At 43.1% G+C, this 20,902-nt stretch overlaps 1 protein-coding gene and 1 long non-coding RNA gene across 3 annotated transcripts; one reads left to right on the top strand and one right to left on the bottom strand.

The window, feature by feature from the left end:
* Positions 1-331: 331 nt before the first annotated feature.
* Positions 332-6,673, top strand: LOC118719769. The gene is made up of 3 exons (XR_004988259.1): positions 332-344; positions 4,573-4,577; positions 6,570-6,673. It is a non-coding gene; the product is annotated as an uncharacterized LOC118719769 (long non-coding RNA).
* A 3,550-nt stretch (positions 6,674-10,223) lies between these two features.
* On the bottom strand, positions 10,224-15,477 carry LOC118719998 (probable G-protein coupled receptor 83). Of its 2 annotated transcripts, XM_036439921.2 has the most exons (5): positions 14,525-15,477; positions 13,782-13,907; positions 12,419-12,552; positions 11,498-12,107; positions 10,224-10,591 (listed from the first exon to the last, which is right to left on the bottom strand). In XM_036439921.2, exons 1-5 carry the CDS (start codon positions 14,948-14,950, stop codon positions 10,562-10,564), a joined length of 1,326 nt encoding a protein of 441 aa, XP_036295814.1. In that variant the 5' UTR covers positions 14,951-15,477; the 3' UTR covers positions 10,224-10,561. The 2 variants fall into 2 exon arrangements, with proteins under 2 accessions (XP_036295814.1, XP_036295813.1); XM_036439920.2 differs by having other exon boundaries at positions 10,224-12,107.
* Positions 15,478-20,902: the final 5,425 nt, after the last annotated feature.

Below are 20,902 nucleotides of genomic sequence, written 5' to 3'. Positions count from 1 at the left end.
TCTGCATTCCCATCAGCAATGAAGGACAGTTCCTTTTTCTCCGCATCCTCCACAGCACTTGTCATTTGTTGATTTTTTAAAAAAAATTTAAATTGATTTTTTACAGAGAGGAAGGGAGAGAGCTAGAGAGCTAGAAACGTTGATGAGAGAGAAACACCGACCAGCTGCCTCTTGCACACCCCCCACCGGGGATGTGCCTACAACCAACGTACATGCCCCTGACCGGAATCGAACCTGGGACTTTTCAGTCCACAGACCAATGCTCTACCACTGAGCCAAACCGATTTTGGCCATTTGTTGATTTTTAAAAAAAATCAATCTTTATTGTTCATATTATTACAAAGGTTCCTCATTTCTTCCCCCCTCCACCAGGTTCCCACCCCACCCTCCGCCCCCTCCCCATCCCCCATTGTCCTCATCCATAGGTGCACAGTTTATGTTCAGTCTCTTCCTCCCTCCCTTTCCCTGATAGTAAATCCCTTTTCAGATAGTAAATCAGTTTCTTAGCATTTTTTCATATCAATAATACCTCCACATGCCCAATGATACACTTCACACAAAAGACATTTCCAAATAGGTCAACCAGCCTCATCCAGGCCCCACCCAAGGCACTCACAGATCAACACCCCAGCGCTATACTAACTCAACACATCCAGATCTAAGCCCTTATCACTTGATTCAGCAGACCCTCAAGATCCCGCAAAAGTTTCCAGCCATGTCTGAGAGGCAGCCATGGGGCAGGGGCAGGCAAGGAGCGAGCTGTTCTGGGCCTGGCTGCTCCGGGCCTGGCCTCTGTTGCTCTGGCTCATTCCACAACCAGCTGCTCCAGGTCTGGTCACTGCCGCTCCCGACCTAGTTGCTCTGGACTTGGCTGCTGCTGCTCCGGGCCTGGCCGCACCCGACCTGGCTGCTCTGGGCCCGGTTGCTCTGGGCCCGGCCGCTCTGGGCCTGGCTGCTCCCCGCCTGGCAGCTGTTGCTCCAGGCCTGGCCGCACCAGACTTGGCTGCTCCGGGCCTGGCCGCTCCCAGCCTGGCAGCTGCTGCTCCGGGCCTGGCTGCACCCGACCCGGCTGCTCCAGGCCTGGCCGCTCCCAGTCTGGCAGCTGCTTCTCTGGGCCTGGCCGCACCCGACCCGGCCTCTCCAGACCTGGCTGCTCCCAGCTTGGATGCTCTGGGCTTGGCTACTTCTGTTCTGGGCCTGGCCATACCAGACCCGGCTGCTCTGGGCCCGGCTTCTCCGGGCCTGGCCACTCCGGGTCTGGGTGTTCCTGGACTGGCCACCCTGGGCTTGGCCGCTTCCGCCTCAGGCCTGGCTGCCACTGCCCCAGATCTGGCTGCTCCAGTGCTGGCTGTTGATGCTCTGGTTCTGGCTGCTGCTGCTCTGGGGCCTGGCCGTTGCTGCTCTGGGCCCGGCTGCCACTGCCTTGTGCCTGGCCACTCTAGGCCTGGCCGCCACTGTTCCAACATTCTGTCCTTTTTTTTTTTTTTTTTTAAACGCATGTATGTTGCAATGTTGGCTGGTGAGTTGAGTTCTGACTTAGTCTTTGATTTTTCAAGATCTTCTTTGTATTCTTTCTTAAGTAATTTTACTATCTTTTGCTCTCACTTGATTTCTTCACATTGAGAACTTCTTTGGTTTCTTCCTCCTTGTCTTGGGAGCTCAGCAGGTTGGCCTGTGGCACCCCTTTGTTCTCCGTGGGCTCCTGCGCTGCTTCAGCCTGTTGCCGGGGTCGGCGCCGCCCAGGAAGCAGCCCCCGGCCTTGGCTCTGTTGCCCGTGCTCAGTGGTCGAAGGCTCAGGGGCACCCCCCCCCCCCGGGACCCCATCGCCCGGCTCCTTGCTGGTGCCCAACTGGCTGGTGTCCTGCAGGGGCTCCTGCTCCTCGTCGCGTTCCTCCAGTCTGGAGTTTTTTTTTCTTCTTCCCGCTAGGGTTGTCTAGGATCAGAGTCAACAGACTGTCCTCTGCGCGCAGTGTGCATGACCCCTGGGGCTCCGCTTTTCGCAGCTCCCCAAGGACTCCACCTCACAGCCCCGTCTCCCTCTGCTTGAGCCTGGGTCCCCAGGGATTGACCTAGAACTGGAGTTCAGGGCAGTCGGGTGTGGGGCTCAGCACCGCCGGAGATTTTGTTTCTTCCCGTCAGGGCTATACAGCATCAGAGTCAACATTCTGTCCTCTGCATGCATTGTGTGCGTCTGCGCGCAATGTGCGCGACTCTGGGGGCTCCACTTTACGTCACTCCCCAGGGATTCCACCTCACAGCCCTGTCTCCCCCTGCCTGAGCCTGAGTCCCCAGGGTCTGGCCTAGGACTGGGGTTCAGAGCAGTCGAAACTGGGGCCCAACACTGCCGGGGCTCCTGTTTCCTTCCCTCCAGGGCAATCCTGCATCAGAGTCAACATTCTTTCCCTTGCAAGCAATGTGCGCGACTCCGGGGGTTCGGCCTTTCGCCGCGCTCCCAGGACTCCACCTCATAGCCCCGTCTCCCTCTGCTTGAGCTTGGGTCCCCAGGGATTGGCCTAGAACTGGGGTTCAGAGCAGTCTGGACCGAGGCTCAGTGCCGCCGGAGGCTTTGTTTCTTCCGGCTAGGGTAATCCAGCATCAGAGTCAACATTCAGTCCTCTGCATGCAATGTGCGCGCCACTCCGGGGGCCCTGCTTTTTGCTGCTCCCCTGGGATTCCACCTCACAGCCCTGTCTCCCCCTGCAGGAGCCTGGGTACCCAGGGTCTGGTCCATAACTGGGGCTCAGCGCTGCCGTTTCGGGGGTTCAGCCCAGGCTGGGGGTTTTATTTCCTTCCTGCTAGGGAACTCCAGGCAGCACCCAGCCCTCTCCTCCTCTCTGGCTGTGACCTTTCCGCGCGCGTGTGCGTGCGGGCGCACAGCATGTCTCCGTACCTCAGGCTTTTTTTCAGCTCCTCTGATTTTCCTTCTGGTTTTCTCTTTCCTTCTTGTTGTAGAGTTTTCAGTCAGTCGACTACCTGTAGCTCTGGGCAATGTCCACTCTACATTTTAGTTGTATTCCATTGAAATTGTTGTGTGCTGCTGCGGTTAGATGTCTACCCGAGCAGCCATCTTGGATCCTCTCCATTTGTTGATTTTTTGATGATAGCCATTCTGACAGGTGTAAGGTGGTACCTCATTATTGTTTTGATTTGCTTCTCTCAGATGATTAGCGACTTGGAGCATGTTTTCATATGTCTGTTGGCTTTCTGAATGTCCTCTTTCAGAAACTGTCTATTTAGCTCATTTGCCCATTTTTTGGGGGGTTGTTTATCTTCCTTTTGTCTGCAAGCTGATGCTCTATCCACTGAGCCAATCTGGTTTCGTTAAGTTGTATGAGTTCCATGTAAATGTTGGAGATTAAACCCCTATTGGAGATAACATTGGCAAATATGTCCTCCCATGCAGTGGGCTTTCTTGTTGTTTAGTTGATGGTTTATTTTGCTGTGCAGAAGCTTTTTATTTTTATGTATTCCCATTTGTTTATTTTCTCCTTAGTTTCCATTGTCCTAGGAGCTGTATCATTAGTTTTAAAGAATCAGAACATACAAAGGGCATGGAGCACGTTTGTGGTTTAGGGATGATTATTGCAGTGATAATTCAAGCAAAAGATGCTTAAGGAATGGTACATTCAGGATGTTAAGCTCAATCCACTTGTTTAATACTCATCCCCATCTAGAAATTCTCTTACTGTGTTTAAATATTGGAATTCTGAGTTTTGATTTTATTGATGAGGCATCTTCATTGCTTTAGGCATTCTTGACTTGACCCCACCCATTTTTGGAGCCTGTTACTTTCCTACTGAAGTCCCAACATGCTTTTCTGGTTACTGTCCAGCAGGTAGAGATTTGACTCCTTAGTGTTTTCATGGGCAAACTGTCTCCTTTGCTAACCATGTAACTTTTCCAAAGAATAGTCCAAAGGGTTTGCTTCTACATGATATCTCTACTCCCACCCACTTCCACGTCAATATCCATATGGCTAGCACATAGAAAGTTTTCAATAGATGATAACTTATACCTTAAGGACTGAGAAGGGTTCCTAGTGGCTAAAACAAACAAACAAACAAACACCCCCCACAAAAAAACAAGAAGAACAAGAACAACAACAAAAAACAAACCCAGAGCCTAATGGTCATTTCCACACAGGAGCCACTCATGCAAACTATATTTCAGGGAGAAGCCTGCACTACCGGTGTGCCTGTGAACTGAACTTCCTGCCTGCACTGTGTTTCTGCCTTATGAGCCAGCCTTTATAATGTAGTTCCTGGAGTCCTAGTCCAACCAATAGGACTGGGATTTTCCATTCAATCAGAGCTGTGCAGCTCCGGCCAATCCGAGTGGCTGTACTCTGTCCAGTCAGGATGTGCCTTTAGGATCTATTGAACTTTGAGGATTTGGTGTCCTCATTTGCATGAGGATGAACCAATCTGGAACCAGGGACAGGGACTTCCCTTCATATAAGCCATCTCCCTTCTGGCTCTGAGAGCACACTTTCCACCGAAGACTGCATTTCCTCAGCTGAAACTGAAACATTGAAAATGGCTCACCAGAGTAGAGCAGACCAGTGTGGAGTAGACAGAGTGGAGCAGAGCTGCTTAGCTGGCCCCAGGTTCACCACACAGCCTGTTTTCACAGCTGTGCTGTAGCACTATTGAGCTGTTCCATAGTGGTGCTGTTTTCACAGCCATTCTTTATCAATATTTGCACTGAGTAAAGTTTTCTTCTTCACCATATCCCAAACTGGGGATTCCTGTTGATGTTGAACTGGCACCAGCAATAATCAATTGAAACTTATGGTAGGTACTGTGAATCATAAATACCCATTGATGTAAGCAGCACCTCAACCTGTGCCAACTAGATCTATTCATATGAGAAGAGCTTAGGGCCCTTGCTGGATAGTTCACTTGGTTAAAGTATCCTCCTAACATGCCAAGGTTGTAGATTTGATCCCCAATAAGTGCACATGTAGGAGTCAACCAATTAATGCATAAATAAGTGGAACAAAACATTCAATGTTTCTCTCTCTCTCTCTCTCTCTCTCTCTCTCTCTTTTTCTCTCTCTCTGTCTCTCTCTCTCAATAAAAAATAAAAACAAAAAGAAGAGCTTGGAAGTATTTTAAACAAGTATTTTTATTTACTATGTGAATACATATATATTCTAATCTACTCCCACTTCCCATGCTCCCACCCACTACACTACCCCTTACCCAAGGTGCCCTCCCCAACCCAACCCAGAATCCAAATTTAAACATTAAATGAGGGTACAGAGGAATAGGGACATTAGTAGAGCATATTTAAAGCACAGTAACAAGAAAATTAGTAACACAGATATCCCTGTTGGAATCACAAAATAATGTCCATTCTTCTATTGAACAAGGTGAGACTTCTCTCATTCTCCTTTGTCATGATGTCCCATTGCAATTTGTCAATATCTCTGCAGGGAGAATTATTTTCTGTGCCATTTAAACATTGCTATTGCAGCTTGCATACAGAAAATATGGCAAATCCACAGTATTCTTCCCTGGGAGTCTTCAGTCCCGCAGCCCACACTACAACTACATACACACCCTGCATCTAGTGTGAGATATAACTGTGCACATAGGATGTTTCCATCATTCCATAGATCTTGTGAGAAAGGACAGAGCAGTGCAAAAGGCTGAAATGCTGAAAGTCAGAAGTATCAAGTTCATTTTCATTTCATGGAAAGTCCAGTAAACACTGCTTAGGCAGGTGCTGGAGTAGACAATAAATTTCACTATCTAAAAGATAATTTTCTTTCCTTCTTTCTCTATGGGTTATTTAATATTTTTTATTTGTATTTAAATTTTTATTTTATTGAAGGATTTCTTAATACTAAACTTTCCTGTTTGAGTTCCAAGTTACAGGTACAAAGGTCTTCACAAACACAACCTCTTGGTTAAAGCAACAAAAAGAGTATTCAGTGTTTTCCAAATATTAATGAAGGCTTTACACTACCTTGAAATCAGTATTTTGAGTGGGGAAATCCTCTACAGCAAAGGCCTTGTCAGTCAGCTTGATCTGTGTATCTCTCCTGGATGTCATTTAGATCATTCCATAAAAATAAACCAATGATACCTTTATTTCTAGTAGGACCGAATCCCAAAATAATAGCTAGATTTATTTCTTAATTTTAAATTCTGCTATAACATTTTAACTTGTTTAGTTAACATATACCTATTTACATAAATCTAAATATGGGCACTTCCTTCAGAATCTGCATCTATTATGCCAAGAAATGCACTTCAAGCTAAAATCTATGCTTTTTCCTCAGTACCCACCTTGGGCATCCAGATCATGCTGTTTTTTTCAGCATCAAGCTTTCCATATGATATAAAAGGGCTCCTTTCCAGTGTTTTTCTGTTTTCAGAGTATCTACTCATTCACCAGCATATTTACAAATGAAACCTGCAGTCTTATCCAGACCCCCTAACAGTTTCTAGTTTTTCAATGTGGGGACGAACATTGACAACAAACACATTGAAAAACACCAAAAGGTCTTACTTTGATAATTACAAAGTTATCATCACATATAAAATAGTTCTATTGGCAAGAAGGTTGAACTAGACACAGAAAACTCTGAACAAGAGATATCAGAATAAACAACTTCATCCACACTCTCAAACTGTCCAGACTGGCTCCATCTCATTTCCTTCCTCACATGGCCTGAAGGATGACAGTGTCCCTCAATGAGGCTTTGTCTCATAATCTAGAGATGTTGACAGCCTTCAGCAATGACAAAGAATGAAGCAGATGGTCCAAATTTGTAATTATGATTCTTGGTAGTCACTTGATGATATTAAGGCATGTAAATTTCCTGAAGCATAGGTAACACCCAAGCTTAAAACGTTTCTCACAAATTAGGCAAAGGAATTTTAGCCTTCTGTTCTTCCTACGTTATATATGCTAACAAGGGTCTGAGTCCACAGATTTCAATGTCTTTATGAATTCCTCATTATTTTAGAAAATTACAATTTAGACATTTAACATTTTCTTTCCTGGCATGAATCAGAAAGATTCTTTTATGATAATGGTTTCTTAAGCTTCGTGTGTATCTTTCTGTGTCTGTGTATAGTGTATATTCTGTGAACATTTTTTCCATTTTTTTCTTTATTGATTAGTGCATAAATTGTTTATGCTCATGTGTATTCAAGTTCCTACTCCCAATTTAAAGTTTTGCTTTTATGTGTGTTTAAGAATAAAATTAAGTATATTTTCTTTTGAATAATAAATATCCAATTGGTATTATTATATGCTTTTGCTAGTAGGACACTTACCATGATATAAGGCTAGAAGTGTGAATGCTACACAGATTTTAATAACATAGTATCAGCATCTACAACAATGTACAAAATAGTAATCTGATCACCTAGAAAAATAATGATGGTTTTGAAAAGATTCCGGAGTTCATTTATTCAAACAGATAATTGACTAAGTGACTAAAAATTAAAATTTAGATTTGGAATATGCATTATGAAAAGACTTGGTCATATTTATTTTAAAATATAATAAATCTTTGTGTACATTTTTCTGTATGTATAAGCATGTATGTATTCTTATATATGTGGGAGTATATGTACATTCACATATGTGCATCTGTGTAGATATGTATAGGTGTATGTGTGTGTTTATGTATATGCGTGAATACATACATATGTGTGAGTGAATGTATGTGTGATAGCACACAAAGGTAAGTACAGGATGAGAGGGAATTTTCAATGAAAGAGGCCTTCAGTTGAGAACACCTAAAAGTGAATCTATGTTATACATTTATAAATTAATAATACTTAAAACTGACTACCAGCATCTCAGATATATGTGTCAGGAGATAAATTCCTCTAGTCCAAACATATCCAGTAAGGTGTGGTATTGGACCAGCTTCATATAGCTCTTAGTTTCATCAAAGCATTTCTTTAAATGTACTGGATTAGACCAATGTACAGTTTCATGGCATTGGACAAAGGCTTGTATATGCATTTGGATGTGTGAAAAAGGATAATTCGGCAACTTCTCCCATCTGCCATTGCTGTAATTCTCTCTGTTCAGCTATACATTTAAAAAATGGTATCCTTCTGACAAGAAGGTGACACTGTTAAAACACTATCAGTATTTAATATACTTTAAACTATTTCTCAGAAGTGAAAATGAATTTTTCAGGGCTATTCAAAGAATAGTTTTGTTGGGTCTTCCAGATGGCTGATAACCCATGTTCAGAAAAAGGCTGGCCAGGGTGAGTGGTGCAGTCTGTAAACAGACACAAATGGGGTTTTGAAACCACAATCCCATAGTTCTTTAGCACCATGCTGAAACCCACAAAGCTAAATGGCTGCACATGGGTTAGAGCCTACGACCTAGCACTCATTAGCACCATATTCCAATTAAATAAGTCCTCAGTCAGAAACTACTTATAATGGTAGCACCCCCAGACTTGGCTGGGTGTTGAGTTCAGATTAGTTGCTGCTGAAAAGAATCTAAGCAAACCCCACAAAAAATTCAAACTACCACGGGGCTCAATTCTTCAAGCATCCTGTCCATCACCAAAGCTGCAGCAAACACTGAAACTGGATCATCTGTCAAGCATGTAACATCCCAGATATTCAGCTTTACTGAGGTGTGTGTGGGGGCTGTCTGATTCTTTGGAGGATGAAAGTGGGAATAGGGAAGAGTGTTTCTAGGAAGAGGAACACTAAGTGAACATACAATAGCACAGTAGTCATTTAAATTACAATGACATCTCTTTCATCTGAACTTCTCTTAAGTCTAAGTAGGTAAAGGAACTTTATATCAGAGCAAGGTATAATTCCTTCAGGAAGCACTGGCTACCTCAGGACATTTTCACTCTGCTCTCTCCTCATGAGGAAGCAGTGTCTTAGACAATCAGCCTGATTGTCCTGGGATGTATCCATCCTGCCAAAAGGAGAATGAGAAAGACAAGTCTGTTCTTAGAAGAATGAGGATACATAATGAGAAAGAAAAAAATATCAGCAGAGCTCACCACTCACAAAGACTACCAATTTCAAAAATAGCTGAAGCTGAAAGGTGAATGTGCAATTACAATGATGCCACTAGCAGATGTGGTTATCTATTTAGTCCAGGACTTCTCTAAATATTTAGTCCTGTACTTAGTAAATATAGTTATTTTTAATATTTATAGTGTTTTGTTATTTTGGTGGTGAGAGTAGGAAGGAAAAAGAGATAAAAGGTTCATTCATGAAAATGAAAATAGAAAGAAGCAGAGATTAAACTACCCTTTCCCCCCTCAAATTGTTCTTGATCTAAAAAAGGGATGCAACACTTTAGCAAGTATGGAAAATTTACATAGATTCCTGGAGTTCTGACTTCAAATTAGCCAATTTCTGCTTTCACCAGGTAGGATGACTAGCTAGAATCTAAACTCCAGTTAATCTGTTTTGTGCCTCTGGCTTGACACTTTCCAGAGAAAACTGAAGAATTAAAAGGACTTTGAGTAACATGTCCTTGGTAAAAAGACAATGATTAAGATGAGAAGAAAGGGAAGATGATTGAAGATAATGAGATTGAAGCAGAAACACACATACACTCTAAAAAGATGATGATAACCTGTTCTCAGTACTGCTAAAACCAATGGGTTTGGCCAGTTACTATGAAGTTCACAGCAAATGGAGCAATAAAACTCTGAAGCCAGCCAGGTGGGCCTGGAACATCTAACAATCTCCAGGGTTATTTTGTGGTGATAAAAGTCTATTCTTATTGTTGTTATTGTTAGTAGCTATTTTATATTTTTAAAAAGTTATTTTGATTCTTTGCGGGTGGTGGTGAAATATAAAAAGGAGGTGGAGGAGGAAATGAACAAAGCTAAAATGCTGTACAGATCCCAAGACTTCCATTAAGGGTTAGAGAAGTCTGAATTCCGAAGATAAGAGAAGAGAGAAATATTGGAGAGAATTGATGAACAATAATTAAAATGCAAGGAGAAACCAGTAGTTTAAACTGTGCATCAGAGTTCAAAGAAGTGAATGATGAATAGATAGATAATAAAGGAGGGATGAAGAAAGAACAAATTAGAAAAGGGGTACCAAAGAAGGAAGAGACTAAGGAGGAATGAGGAAGCTGGAGATGGAGGAGGAGGGGCAATAAGAGGAGTAAGGAGAGAAGAAAATGAAAGATAATTAAGGGAAGAGGAAAGAACTGAAGAAGAGGGGAAAAGATGGGCAGAAGTAGGGAGAAGAGGGGAAAGAGGAGGAGAGGGGAACAAAGGAGACACGGAAAGAGGGTGAGAGGAAGGAAGGAAGGAATTTGTAGGAGGTGGAGGAGGAACAGAAGGAAAAGGAGAAGGGTGGAACAGAGAAAGTAGAAGAGGAGAAGGTGCCAGGGAGAGAAGATAGAGGGGGAGAAAAGGAAATGAAAAGGGGCAGACAAGGATATGAGTAGGGAGGGAATCGGGGGGAGGAGGAGAAAAAACACATCCTCATCATGGCATTTTCCTGACACACACAGTTATACCTTTCAAAGAGCCTTAATAACAATGTCTCCACATGAAAGGCGATGGCAGATAGTTACTTCCTCCTCATCTCTCTGGAGTTGAAATCCTCATAGGCTAGAGGGATGGAAACAAATCAACAGTGAACACATTACACTTTCTTTTTTTCCAGAAAAAGAGATGTATAAATTTACATTAGATAAGGTATGTTAAATGTGGAGTCAAGGAACAGGGAGAAGTTTTGGATTTTGCAGTGCTAACTTGAGCACTTGAATAGTCAATGGATTTAAAAGAAAGCTATCATCAAATTATTGTATTTGCATTCTGGAGAAATAACCCAGGTGATGTAGAGTGAACCATTTAACTGCCTTATCTTTTCCTGTAAAGTTTCTCATTCTCATTCTTCCATGAGGAGATAAGACTATTTGCACTTATAGGGAGCTCTAAGATCTTAAAGAACCCAATTAAAATTTAGAAACTGGATTTCTCTTCCATTACTTCTCTGGGAAAATTTTAGACACAATATGGACATTGACCTCTTGTTCATCTAAATAAATGTAAGTAATCTTTGGGGGCTCTGAGACAATGTCTAAGATGTCAGAACACAAGAGCCATGGCCAGGTGGGCACACAAAAATGGAGAAGGGAACAATCTCTAAATCAGAGATGAAATATAGGAGACCCAAGTCATAGTGTAACTTTCCTTTGAGTTATGTAAAAACATCTCTGATGAGTCTGAAGATCTAATATCTTCAGTTTACTTACGGTTGGGGGAAAGAAAATGTTGGAAAGGAAACAGGAGAGAAGACAGAAGAAAATGAAAAAGCAAGTAAGACACATATGGTGGCTCACATAGCTCCCATCCCTCAAATTCCAACCCCTCCCTCCATTCCCCCAAAATGTAAAATGAATGAAACTTATTATTTTGGTCCCACCCTATCTGAGTTTTTGAGGATGGATAATCTATCGCGGTCTGGGCAGCTTAAACTCTAGGCACTGTGGGGTGGAGAAAGGAGGTTTCCACCTCTGGGGATGAAGGAGGACTGGGTAGCTCATCAAAATCTTTGAATCGTGGGAATTTGGGCACCCCAGGATTGGGATCCATTCTAGGAGGGGGATGAGTGGGTGAGGTGGAGCTCAGTTGGCGGTGCTCCCCTCTCAGGCGGCTGATTCCATTTAGTAGCATCTTCTGTATATCCATGAAGACCTTCTGAACTTCAATATGGAAGCTATCACTGAGCCAGCAATAGATGTAAGGGTTGTAGCACGAGCTGCTAACTGCAAGCCAGCGGAGGAAGAAGTAGAGACCATTGTGGCTTGAGATGGATTCACTAGAGAGCAGCACCAGATAGATGTTGAGGGGAAGCCAACAGATAGTGTAGACAAGCACTACCATCATTAGCATCTTCAGACTTTGCTTCTTCTTCCCACGCTGGCAAATGTAGGTGTGGATATTGATGTCATCAACAGCATTATGGATCCACAATTTCTTGGCCACATGACCATAGACAACCATCAGCACCATCAATGGCAAGAGGAAGAAGAGCAAAAAGGTACTCAGGTCAAGATATTTCCAAGTGGATTTTGAAGTATAGGAGAAACTGGGGAGGCATACAGTTTCTTCAGTTTTGTTTCTAGGTTATAAGACAGAGAAAGAGAAACATTAACTTACAAAGCAGGGAGTTTTAGTGTTCATCAATTCCAGACATCTCATATGATATATACAGAAACAATGGACCCCAAACAGAAAGTGGTTTGCCTAACAACCCATTGTCATGAGAGTTCTTGAGTACTCTTAGTAAATTCCAGTTTAGAGAAATTTATTTTTGTATCCATGTTTTGAAATGTGCTATTCCAGCCCCTATCCCATTCCCCTTATTTCATGAGGCTTTCAAGGTCACAGGTTGCTCAAATCCAGACACTTGCCATTCTGTGTTCCTCTTACCCAATTTCCACTTGGTAAAGCTTTTGGTGAATGGCATGTGGCAAAGCAGCACAGGTGCTCACAATCCAGATGATAATGATGCAAACATTGCCTTGCATTGGAGTAATTCTGGATTTCAGGGGATATAGCATGACCTGGAAGAAAAGACCCCAGCCCAATTAAACAATCTATATTAAGGTTACTTACTAGTCACAATTCAACTGACCTTCTTTTGCAAAAGTGCAAAGACTTGGTAGGTGGGTGAGTAATGTGCTTTGGGTACTAGTTCTGTTGAGCAGTGAGTGGTATTTTGTTTTATGAAAGAACAAAGTTGGTTAGTGTAAGAGAGAATGTCAATGGGAAGACAGCAATCCAAGTGGACTGATTTCAAAGTTTCTATCTCCCAGTTAGTTCAGTGGAGAAGAGGGATGGATGTCCAAAAGTGTAATGTATTTTTTTTTAATCATATATCGATAGGTGAGTACCTCACATCCCTTTATTCTTTATCTCACTTGGTTCCCTTTATGTCTCTTTCCCTTATTCCCCCTTCCCCTCCCATCTTTATCCTTCATTGGTCAATTTTTCCTTCCTCCTTTTCCCTCTAGTCTCTTCCTCCATGCCTTCTCCCATCTTCCTTAATCTCCTATGACCTAGATTTCTCTATGGCTCCCTCCATCTGGTTCCAGCCACAACACCTTCAATTTTCCTCTGTGTTCTTCCCACTGCACTTGTTTCCTGGCTCCCTCTCAAATGATGAACAATATCTCATCCCTGGCCCTACCTCCTTCCTTTTAAGTCACTTCAATCCCTCCTCTTAACTATGTCTTCCTCAATCTCTCAATTTATTTCTATTTCATTTGCTCAGCTCTCACTGGAAGATTTCAAGCCCACCTCTCAGACTCAACCCATCACCAGCCCTGATGCCACATCCTGCTCTGACTCATTCTTCCCCTCTTTCTTCCCTTAGCCAGTCCTGCAATGCAGCAAATAAAAATGTTTTCCTTAACAGCAACAGAAAAAAAATGTTTTCCAAAGGAGAAGGAGGCCACTTAAAAAAAAATCATTTTATTGCTCCATCACCGTTTCCATAGCACCATATAAAAGATGATGGTATTTTTGTTACATAAGATTTGATATGGCAAAAGTCTAATTCACATATTGCAATCCTCCTAATATGTGTGTGTGTGTGTGTATGTGTGTGTGTGTGTGTGTGTTTTCTCTCTCTCTCTCTCTCTCTCTCTCTCTCTCTCTCTTTCTATATATATATTCACATAGATTGTCTCAATGAACTCAAACATTTTAAATTATTTATGTTCTTAGCTGCTTCTATTTAGAAGAAAAACCTACTCTTTGATAAGACCTGAAAAATCCTGGGAAAACCTACCCGATGTCGGTCCAGGGAAATAGCAGCCATGGTCATCACTGTTACATAGGCACAAGAGTACTGAGCAAAATGACTGAGGTGGCATGTCATCTTCCCAAACACCAAGGAATTACACAGATAGCGCACCTGTGGGAGAAAGGACATGGTGAGGCACCAGGACTCAGCGTTGCGTAATTCCCCTCTTACAAGCTCAAAATAGAAGTAGAAAAAGCTTCCTTGCTTTACAAATTGCTGGCATTATTGTCTCAGGAAGGAAATATTTTCACATTGTATCTGTCATACCCTCATCTATTTCCACAGAAACAGCCAGTTTGAAGACACAGACCTCATATTAACAAAAATTGTTAGCCATCTTCAATTCCAAGCACTGCATAAAAATAAATAAATAAATAAATAAATAAATAAATAAATAAATAATGAGGAAACGGAAGCTACGTCTTTGTGACAAAGCTCACCCAAAACAGATCTGCACCCCTCCCTTAAGCCACACACGTCACTCAATCTCTGACAAGGCAGGAGATTAATTCAGCAACGCAATCACAATCATGGCTGTAGCTCCCCTCCCCTCAAGTTCCAAACCGTTTACAACATCTCAGCCATTCCTGTCTCTACGCACTTTCTTAATTAACTGTACCCGCTTCAGTGCTCCTTCCCACTACGCAGCTCTCTCTGCTGCAAATGCAAAGCTGTGATTCTGCTCTCATGGCCTGAGCCCCGGGTTCCCTCTTCAGCACACAGCTTACCATGGTGAAGGGAGAGCTGAGAAAAGCCAGCATCATGTTGGTCACGGAGATATTGACGACAAAGAGGCCGGTGGCAGTGTGCATCTTCTTGTACTTCATAATCACATGATTTAAGACCCAGTTGCCTAGTATAGCAGCGAATACCACTATGGTGTACCCTATTACTAGCCAGAACTGTACCCGCTCATCCTGGGACACCATCTCTGAAGCTATAGTACCTGCTGTGTCATCCAGGATGCCGATGTTTGAGATATGGCCAGGTAACTTATGGATCATGGAGAGCACGCTATCCCGGCCTGAGCTAGTAACCGCGGATGCTGCATTAGAAATAGACTGCAGCACCTGGGAAGCGGTGGAGGTGATGAGATCATCAAACCCACTTGGCACACTCAGAGCTTCGGGGGTGAGCTCGTCCCCATAGCTCATAATGCTGGGGTTTGGGAAAGCCCCTTGGGGTGATTCTGTGGTCGGGGCGTCCAGCTTGACGCCTTTGGAAAATCTCAAAATCCTTAAACTACTGGGTCAGGGAGAGCCAAGGGAAGAGAGATGGAGGGGTAAGGGGTCTCCACAGAGCGCTGGGCAAGCGCTGCTCAGCGTGGCCCGGAGAGCTCTGAGTGGAAATGCACTCTCCAAGGTGTGGGAGGGGGTGGGTGGGTGGATAGCACGGAGGGGACCCGAAAGAAGGAAAAAAACAACCGCTGGACCTGACTCGGAGTGGGCTGAGCTGAGCTGGACAGTGGATCGCAGGGCTGGCGAATGCGGCTGGCTCCAAATGTTTCTCAGCTTGGGGTGCGCAGGCAGTGCAGGCTTCCGGACAGCAGCGCTAGGCTTCCACGAGCGCCCTTCCTCCTTCCCGCAGTTGGGGGTCGTTCAGACTAAATTTCTGTCCCCTTGAATCAGTCTGTCTTAGGCCTGCAGTCGCTGTGCTCTGAGCCAGTGAAGTCAGAGCCTTCTGCAACGCATTTTATAGAAAATCTAAGGGACTTGCGAGAGAGCCAATGGGAAGCCGCGGTTGAAGCTCCGCCCTGTCCATCCCCGCTGGGGAGCTAAAGGGATTGGCAAAGCCTTTGCTGCTCCAGTCTCAGGCCCCCTCCTCTCGCAGCTCTTCCCTGGCACCCCCTCCCTCTTCTTGCTGCAGCTGGAAGCCCAGACTTAGGGGATCGTTTCTGGGCAACCCCCATGATCAGCCTTCTTCACCTTCCTTTGCCCTTACTCTCTTATCTTCTGCAACAGTGCCCAAAATACCAGCTAGGAGCTGTGGCACAGGGGGGAATTGAGAGGGGCTGCGGTGTCCATGGTGACTACTGACAAACTGGAGACCTTATCGGTACCTGTCACCAGGAAGTGTCTGCACAAATTTTGGGGTCGTGCAGGATGAATGAGGCAGGGGACAGTTAGAGAATTGGGAGGGGGACATTGTAGAGTCTCTGGAACCGTGTGAACCCAGCATAATGCTGATGCTATGCTTTCTCCAACGTAAAGCCACCAGCTTCAGATTGATTGCATGCAATGTTCACCGGGTTTTGCGTCTAGCCGCCTAGGGGGACAGCACTTTTGTCCAACACTCAGGAAATACCAATTTGGGAAGTGGATGTGGCATGTTAGTGGGGAGACTGAAACAGTGTGCAAAGAGGGTTTAGGATTTGGGGAATTTTTGCAAATAGATTGATTTTCCCAGAGTCTGATGCTGCAGGGAGTGGGAGATGGAGTTCAGTCTTCAGAGTTGCAGTGGAAAAGAGACTGGGGTTGGGGGTTTCAAAACTGCTTTTTGTCTTTAGAGTTTCAAGTTGCCTCCTGGAGAAGGAATCTAGAGACATTTAAATAACAACTAGAGGGGAGAGTAGGGAGATCTGGGGAGATAAGAGATCAACCGAAGGACTTGTATACATGCATATAAGTACAACCAATGGACACAAAACTCTGGGGAGGGGGGTTACCTATGGGAGGGGGGGTAATGCTAAAATATGTACACAGATAATAATTTAATAAAGCCTTACCACAATTAAAAAAATAAATAACAACTAGAGTAGCTGAACTGCTTCCCTAGAAGTAGGGAACACAACAGTGCCCTGAGCCTTTCAGAGTTCAAGAGTATTTTTTATCTTTCAACTCCCCTCCCTCCACCACTAATTTACAAGTAGAAAAATGGAGGCTTGGGATAGAAGGAGCTTAAGGAAGTACATACAGATAATTATCTAAAGAACCAGGACTAGAAATAAGAAGTGTGGAACCTGACAGTCCAGGACATTTTGCTCTGTAGTAAGCTGTCACTGAGAAATCCTGGTGTTTCAACCATAGTGTCAAGGCTTCCTATCCATCACTTCCATCTCCCTGTCCTACTATTTAGAAGGGGCTGTGAAAAAAGCAAGTAAATGTACCCTTCTTTTCCTAAAGGAGTCATAAGGGAAAACCACATGTTATCAATAACTACTTATTGACATAAGCAGAAAGTCATGATCACTATCATCATCATCATCATCATCATCATCATCAACATCCAGGAGTCAGATTATAAATCAGCCACAAAGGAGGCTAGCAAACTTCTGCCGTGTGTGTGTGTGTGTGTGTGTGTGTGTGTGTGTGTGCGCGCGCGCGCGCGCGCGTGCGCGCACACGCGCGTGTGTCTGCCTTGGCCACATCCGGCTATTTATGGGTTAAAGCGCAGTTAAGGAAGAAATTAGAGAGTTTTTGCAATCTTTCTGGGGTATCCCCACTTGTGGGGAGAGGGTGGTTGACAGATTAACACAGAATGACTAATCATAAAATCTAACTAAAGCTAAGTTTTATGAATGGGAGCTAAGTCTTCTGAATATAGACCTAGAATTGGAAAAATTATATGGTTATCAGGCAACTTCTTAAAAAAACAAAATAAAGGAAGAAAAAGACCAAAAAAAAGAGGAAATGATAAAAAATAAGCTTTCTTATTTGGGATGGCCCTCAGAACAGAGACACACAAACAAACACATTTAAAGAAGTTTATGAATGTTGACTCTACCACATAGATCCACAGAAGAGTTGGGGATCATTGATCTCTAGTTTGATCTCTCTGCAGCAGTTGCTGAAGGAAGACCACCAAGAGACAGGAGCTGCACATTCAGGAGGCATTTTCTCTGTATCTGGCCCTAGGAGGAGTTCCCAAGGGCCCCAAAGGACTCCAGATTTGGTAAGTAATGAGGGACATGTTGACATGTAGTCAAACATAAGACTTTTCTATATTGGAGGAGTGCAAAGGTTCTGTGGCAGGGACCAGAGTGGGAGGATCACATAGGCAAAGGCAGAACCCAATAGCTGAGATACTAAGACAGTCTGGCCTCCACCAGCCTCTTAGTCATGGTCCTTACCATCTTTGGCCTCTTTGACTCAGAGTTCCTGTATCTCTCAAAAGGGGTAGGCAATACCTAACTCCCAAAGAAGTGGGGGTTCCATGCAAATACATTCCTAGATTGGATTTAACAAATAGAAAAAAGATGCAGATTATATTATACATCTTCAAACTGTTGACAGTACTGCTGTCTTTCTGCATCCCAAGCATTGATGCACATGTGAACTAAAGCCCACAAGCAAACTGAAACCTTGCATGGCATCTTTATTTAGTTAGGGGACAGAGGGATGACTGAGGCTAATAGCCCATCCATCTACCCACTACATCAGGTAGAGGAGCCTGCCTTTGGGCTAGGTGCTATGGAGGATTAGAAGAAGAAAACTCAGCATAGTCTCTTTTCTTGAGCACCTTACAATTACACTAAGGAAAAAAATAATCCACCCTTGGGAAATAACTAATTACAGGCAGGTGAAAAATATGCAGACAGTCAATGTTAGAAGAGCAAGCATGGCGATTGAAAAAAAGTTTTGCAGAAGAATTAGCATTTGAGCTTGGGTTTGAACTATCAGCTGGCCAGAAATGAGCAGAGAGAAGGAAGAGAGGGTGGTGAAACTTGGGCCTTTAAAAAGCAGGAGCAAAGCCAGAAAGAGGGGACATTGCTCCTGTCTCATTCCAGGGACAGGAAGAGAAAAGGTTTTGAGTGGAGAGTTTAATAACTGCAGTTCTTATGTATTTCTCTAGCACTGTAGGCTTTTCTAGGTATTTTATATAAGATAGAGAGTTGAAGAAACTAGTTTTACTGTGACCATTGGGAGAAGGCAAGCTCTCTGGTATAGCAAGTGCCAGAACAGACATATTAATTCATGTGATCTTTTCAAATTATCTGTCCATCTATCTTCTAGCTTTGCTCAGGCAAAACAACTCTCAGGTTTTACAATGGTACCCTCTGGAGTTGGTTAGTCTTAGCCACTGGAGACCATTCACTTAATATACAGTTACATTTCACATGGAGTTCCCTCTCTTCTCTAAAATCAACACCACTTTTCCCTTATAACTTCCAAGTTATAAAAATACAAAAACATGCATCTAATCACACAAAAACCAAACAAATATAAGGCATAAAGTATCTATCTTTCACAAGACTTCCAGTGACAGAGCTAACCTTGGTTTCCTAGCTCTCAGTATAGTCCTCAGTTGTCACCAGTGAATCCTTGAATGTTCAGTCCCTGCTCAAATCCTGACAAAGATACAAAAATGTCACAGCTTCTTCAGTCAGTCTCAACATTCAGTGAAGACTTAATAAAGTTTTCCTTTAAAATTCAAGGTCCAGGGATCCAGGAAAGACTGCAGTGGTCCTCCTTAGTCCCAACATTTGCTTAACCTCACTCAGGTAAACCCTGGTGCAAGCATAATCTCTGATACTTATCTTTCCCCTTACCATGTTTTTACTCTATTAGTATAACCTTCATTTCAACTCCTTGTTTTATATGGGCTACTCTGTTTTTGCCTCATTTTCTATTCAGGCCTAGTGCCTGCTTGGAGCCCTTACTTAATGTCTAAGTTCTTGCTGCTTATCTATAGGGTTGCTTGTGATGGTCAGTCCCTTCTTGCTTCTATTAAATGAATTCCACCAGATTGCTCCCTCTGGTGCTGACAGATTGTGATGGATTTATGACAAAAAAGCATCTATGGCCTTTGGTTTTGTGCCAGGCTCACCAGGCTGTGCTACCATAGATAGCAACTTCTTTTGGGGATATAGTACTTTCAGCTGCTTGACCCACTCTCAGGCAGGATTCTCAAGTCAGGTACTAATTTTATTCCAATATCAGATCCTCCCTCTTGTAGCAACAAGCAATCCATGATGCTTCACATCTAATTTCACAAGTTTCAAAGTTCAAAGGCTGTCTTCACAACAAAATTACCTAATTGAAAACAATAGCCAAATATTCTACTGTCCAGGAGGTCACAGATGACTATGCCAAGTTGTAGTCAATGTTGTTGTGGTTACAGGCAGCTATAGAAGGTTATCCCTGTTAGAGTGCATGAAGTAACATACCAGGTCTGGCTGAAAAAACTCTCTAGACAGGAGCTTCTAGCTCCAGAGAAGGAACAGAAACTCCAGTACCAGGAAGAGGTAAACAATAGAAGGGAAAGCCTATGGTAACACAATTTTAAATGAGGACAGAGATTACCCTGTTGTTGCCAACTGCTAGGGGCTGTGGGTAGTGGACCTAATGGGACAATCAAAGGTGAATTCCTGAATTTAGGAGTACCTTTGCTTTCAACTATGACATCTGCCAACCCAGTGAAAGTGTTCAATTTTCCAAGAAGTTTCCAAGCCTCAGCTTTCAGCCGTCCAAGGAGAGGAGTTGGTATACTAAGCCTGCCTGTTATACTGCAAACATGAGATAGTTCAGCTCTTCATTGAGCTAAAACTTGATTTCCAGTGACTTCATTCCTGTGGCCTTACTTCAGTTCTCCAGGGCCACACACTATTTGTGTAATCACTCATCCTTATGCCAACTTTTCAGATATCTCAAGACAATGTTCATGTTTCCCCTGAGTCTCTTTTAGTTGAAGTTGTGAGATGGATGGAGCCTTATAACTTAGAGGAAAATATGAAAAACAAAACAACAACAAAAAAAGCAGTCCTTGAGAACAAAAAGGAAACAGCAAAGTAGATAGAAAGCAAGTTAAGCAGCATCACAGTGTCTATTTGGAAAAGAAATATCATTTGGAGGCCTCCTAGACTGCCTTTTCCTCATAGCAATTTCACTAAAATTCTAATAAGAAAGGTTAGAAGGAGAAAGATAAAAGACATCAACTCATTTATTTTATTTTCTATTTGAAAATTACAGTTGACATAAAATATTATATTAGTTTCAAGTTTACAAACCCATGATTAGAAATTTATTAGTATATCATTTATGAAGTGATCAACTCAATGAAATCTGGTACCCACCTTCCACTATATAGAGTCAAGCCTTGGTTCTCATATGTCTCCCATCTCGAACAATTTGATTCTCAACCAAGTTGTTCACAGAAAAAATGTCTAG

The sequence above is a fragment of the Pipistrellus kuhlii genome, unplaced genomic scaffold (assembly GCF_014108245.1).
Source record: "Pipistrellus kuhlii isolate mPipKuh1 unplaced genomic scaffold, mPipKuh1.p scaffold_m20_p_16, whole genome shotgun sequence".
Taxonomy (NCBI): domain Eukaryota; kingdom Metazoa; phylum Chordata; class Mammalia; order Chiroptera; family Vespertilionidae; genus Pipistrellus; species Pipistrellus kuhlii.
The sequence above is the reverse complement of the archived record's forward strand: the minus strand, read 5'-3'. Positions and strand labels throughout refer to the sequence as shown.

Coding starts and splice junctions, on each gene's coding strand:
- LOC118719998 (XM_036439920.2), bottom strand. CDS start 14,950: ATGAGCTATGGGGACGAGCTCACCCCCGAAGCTCTGAGTGTGCCAAGT. Junction 12,553..13,781: donor TTTCCCTGGACCGACATCGG/GTAGGTTTTCCC, acceptor CTTTTCTTCCAG/GTCATGCTATATCCCCTGAA. Junction 12,108..12,418: donor CTTTACCAAGTGGAAATTGG/GTAAGAGGAACA, acceptor CTTATAACCTAG/AAACAAAACTGAAGAAACTG.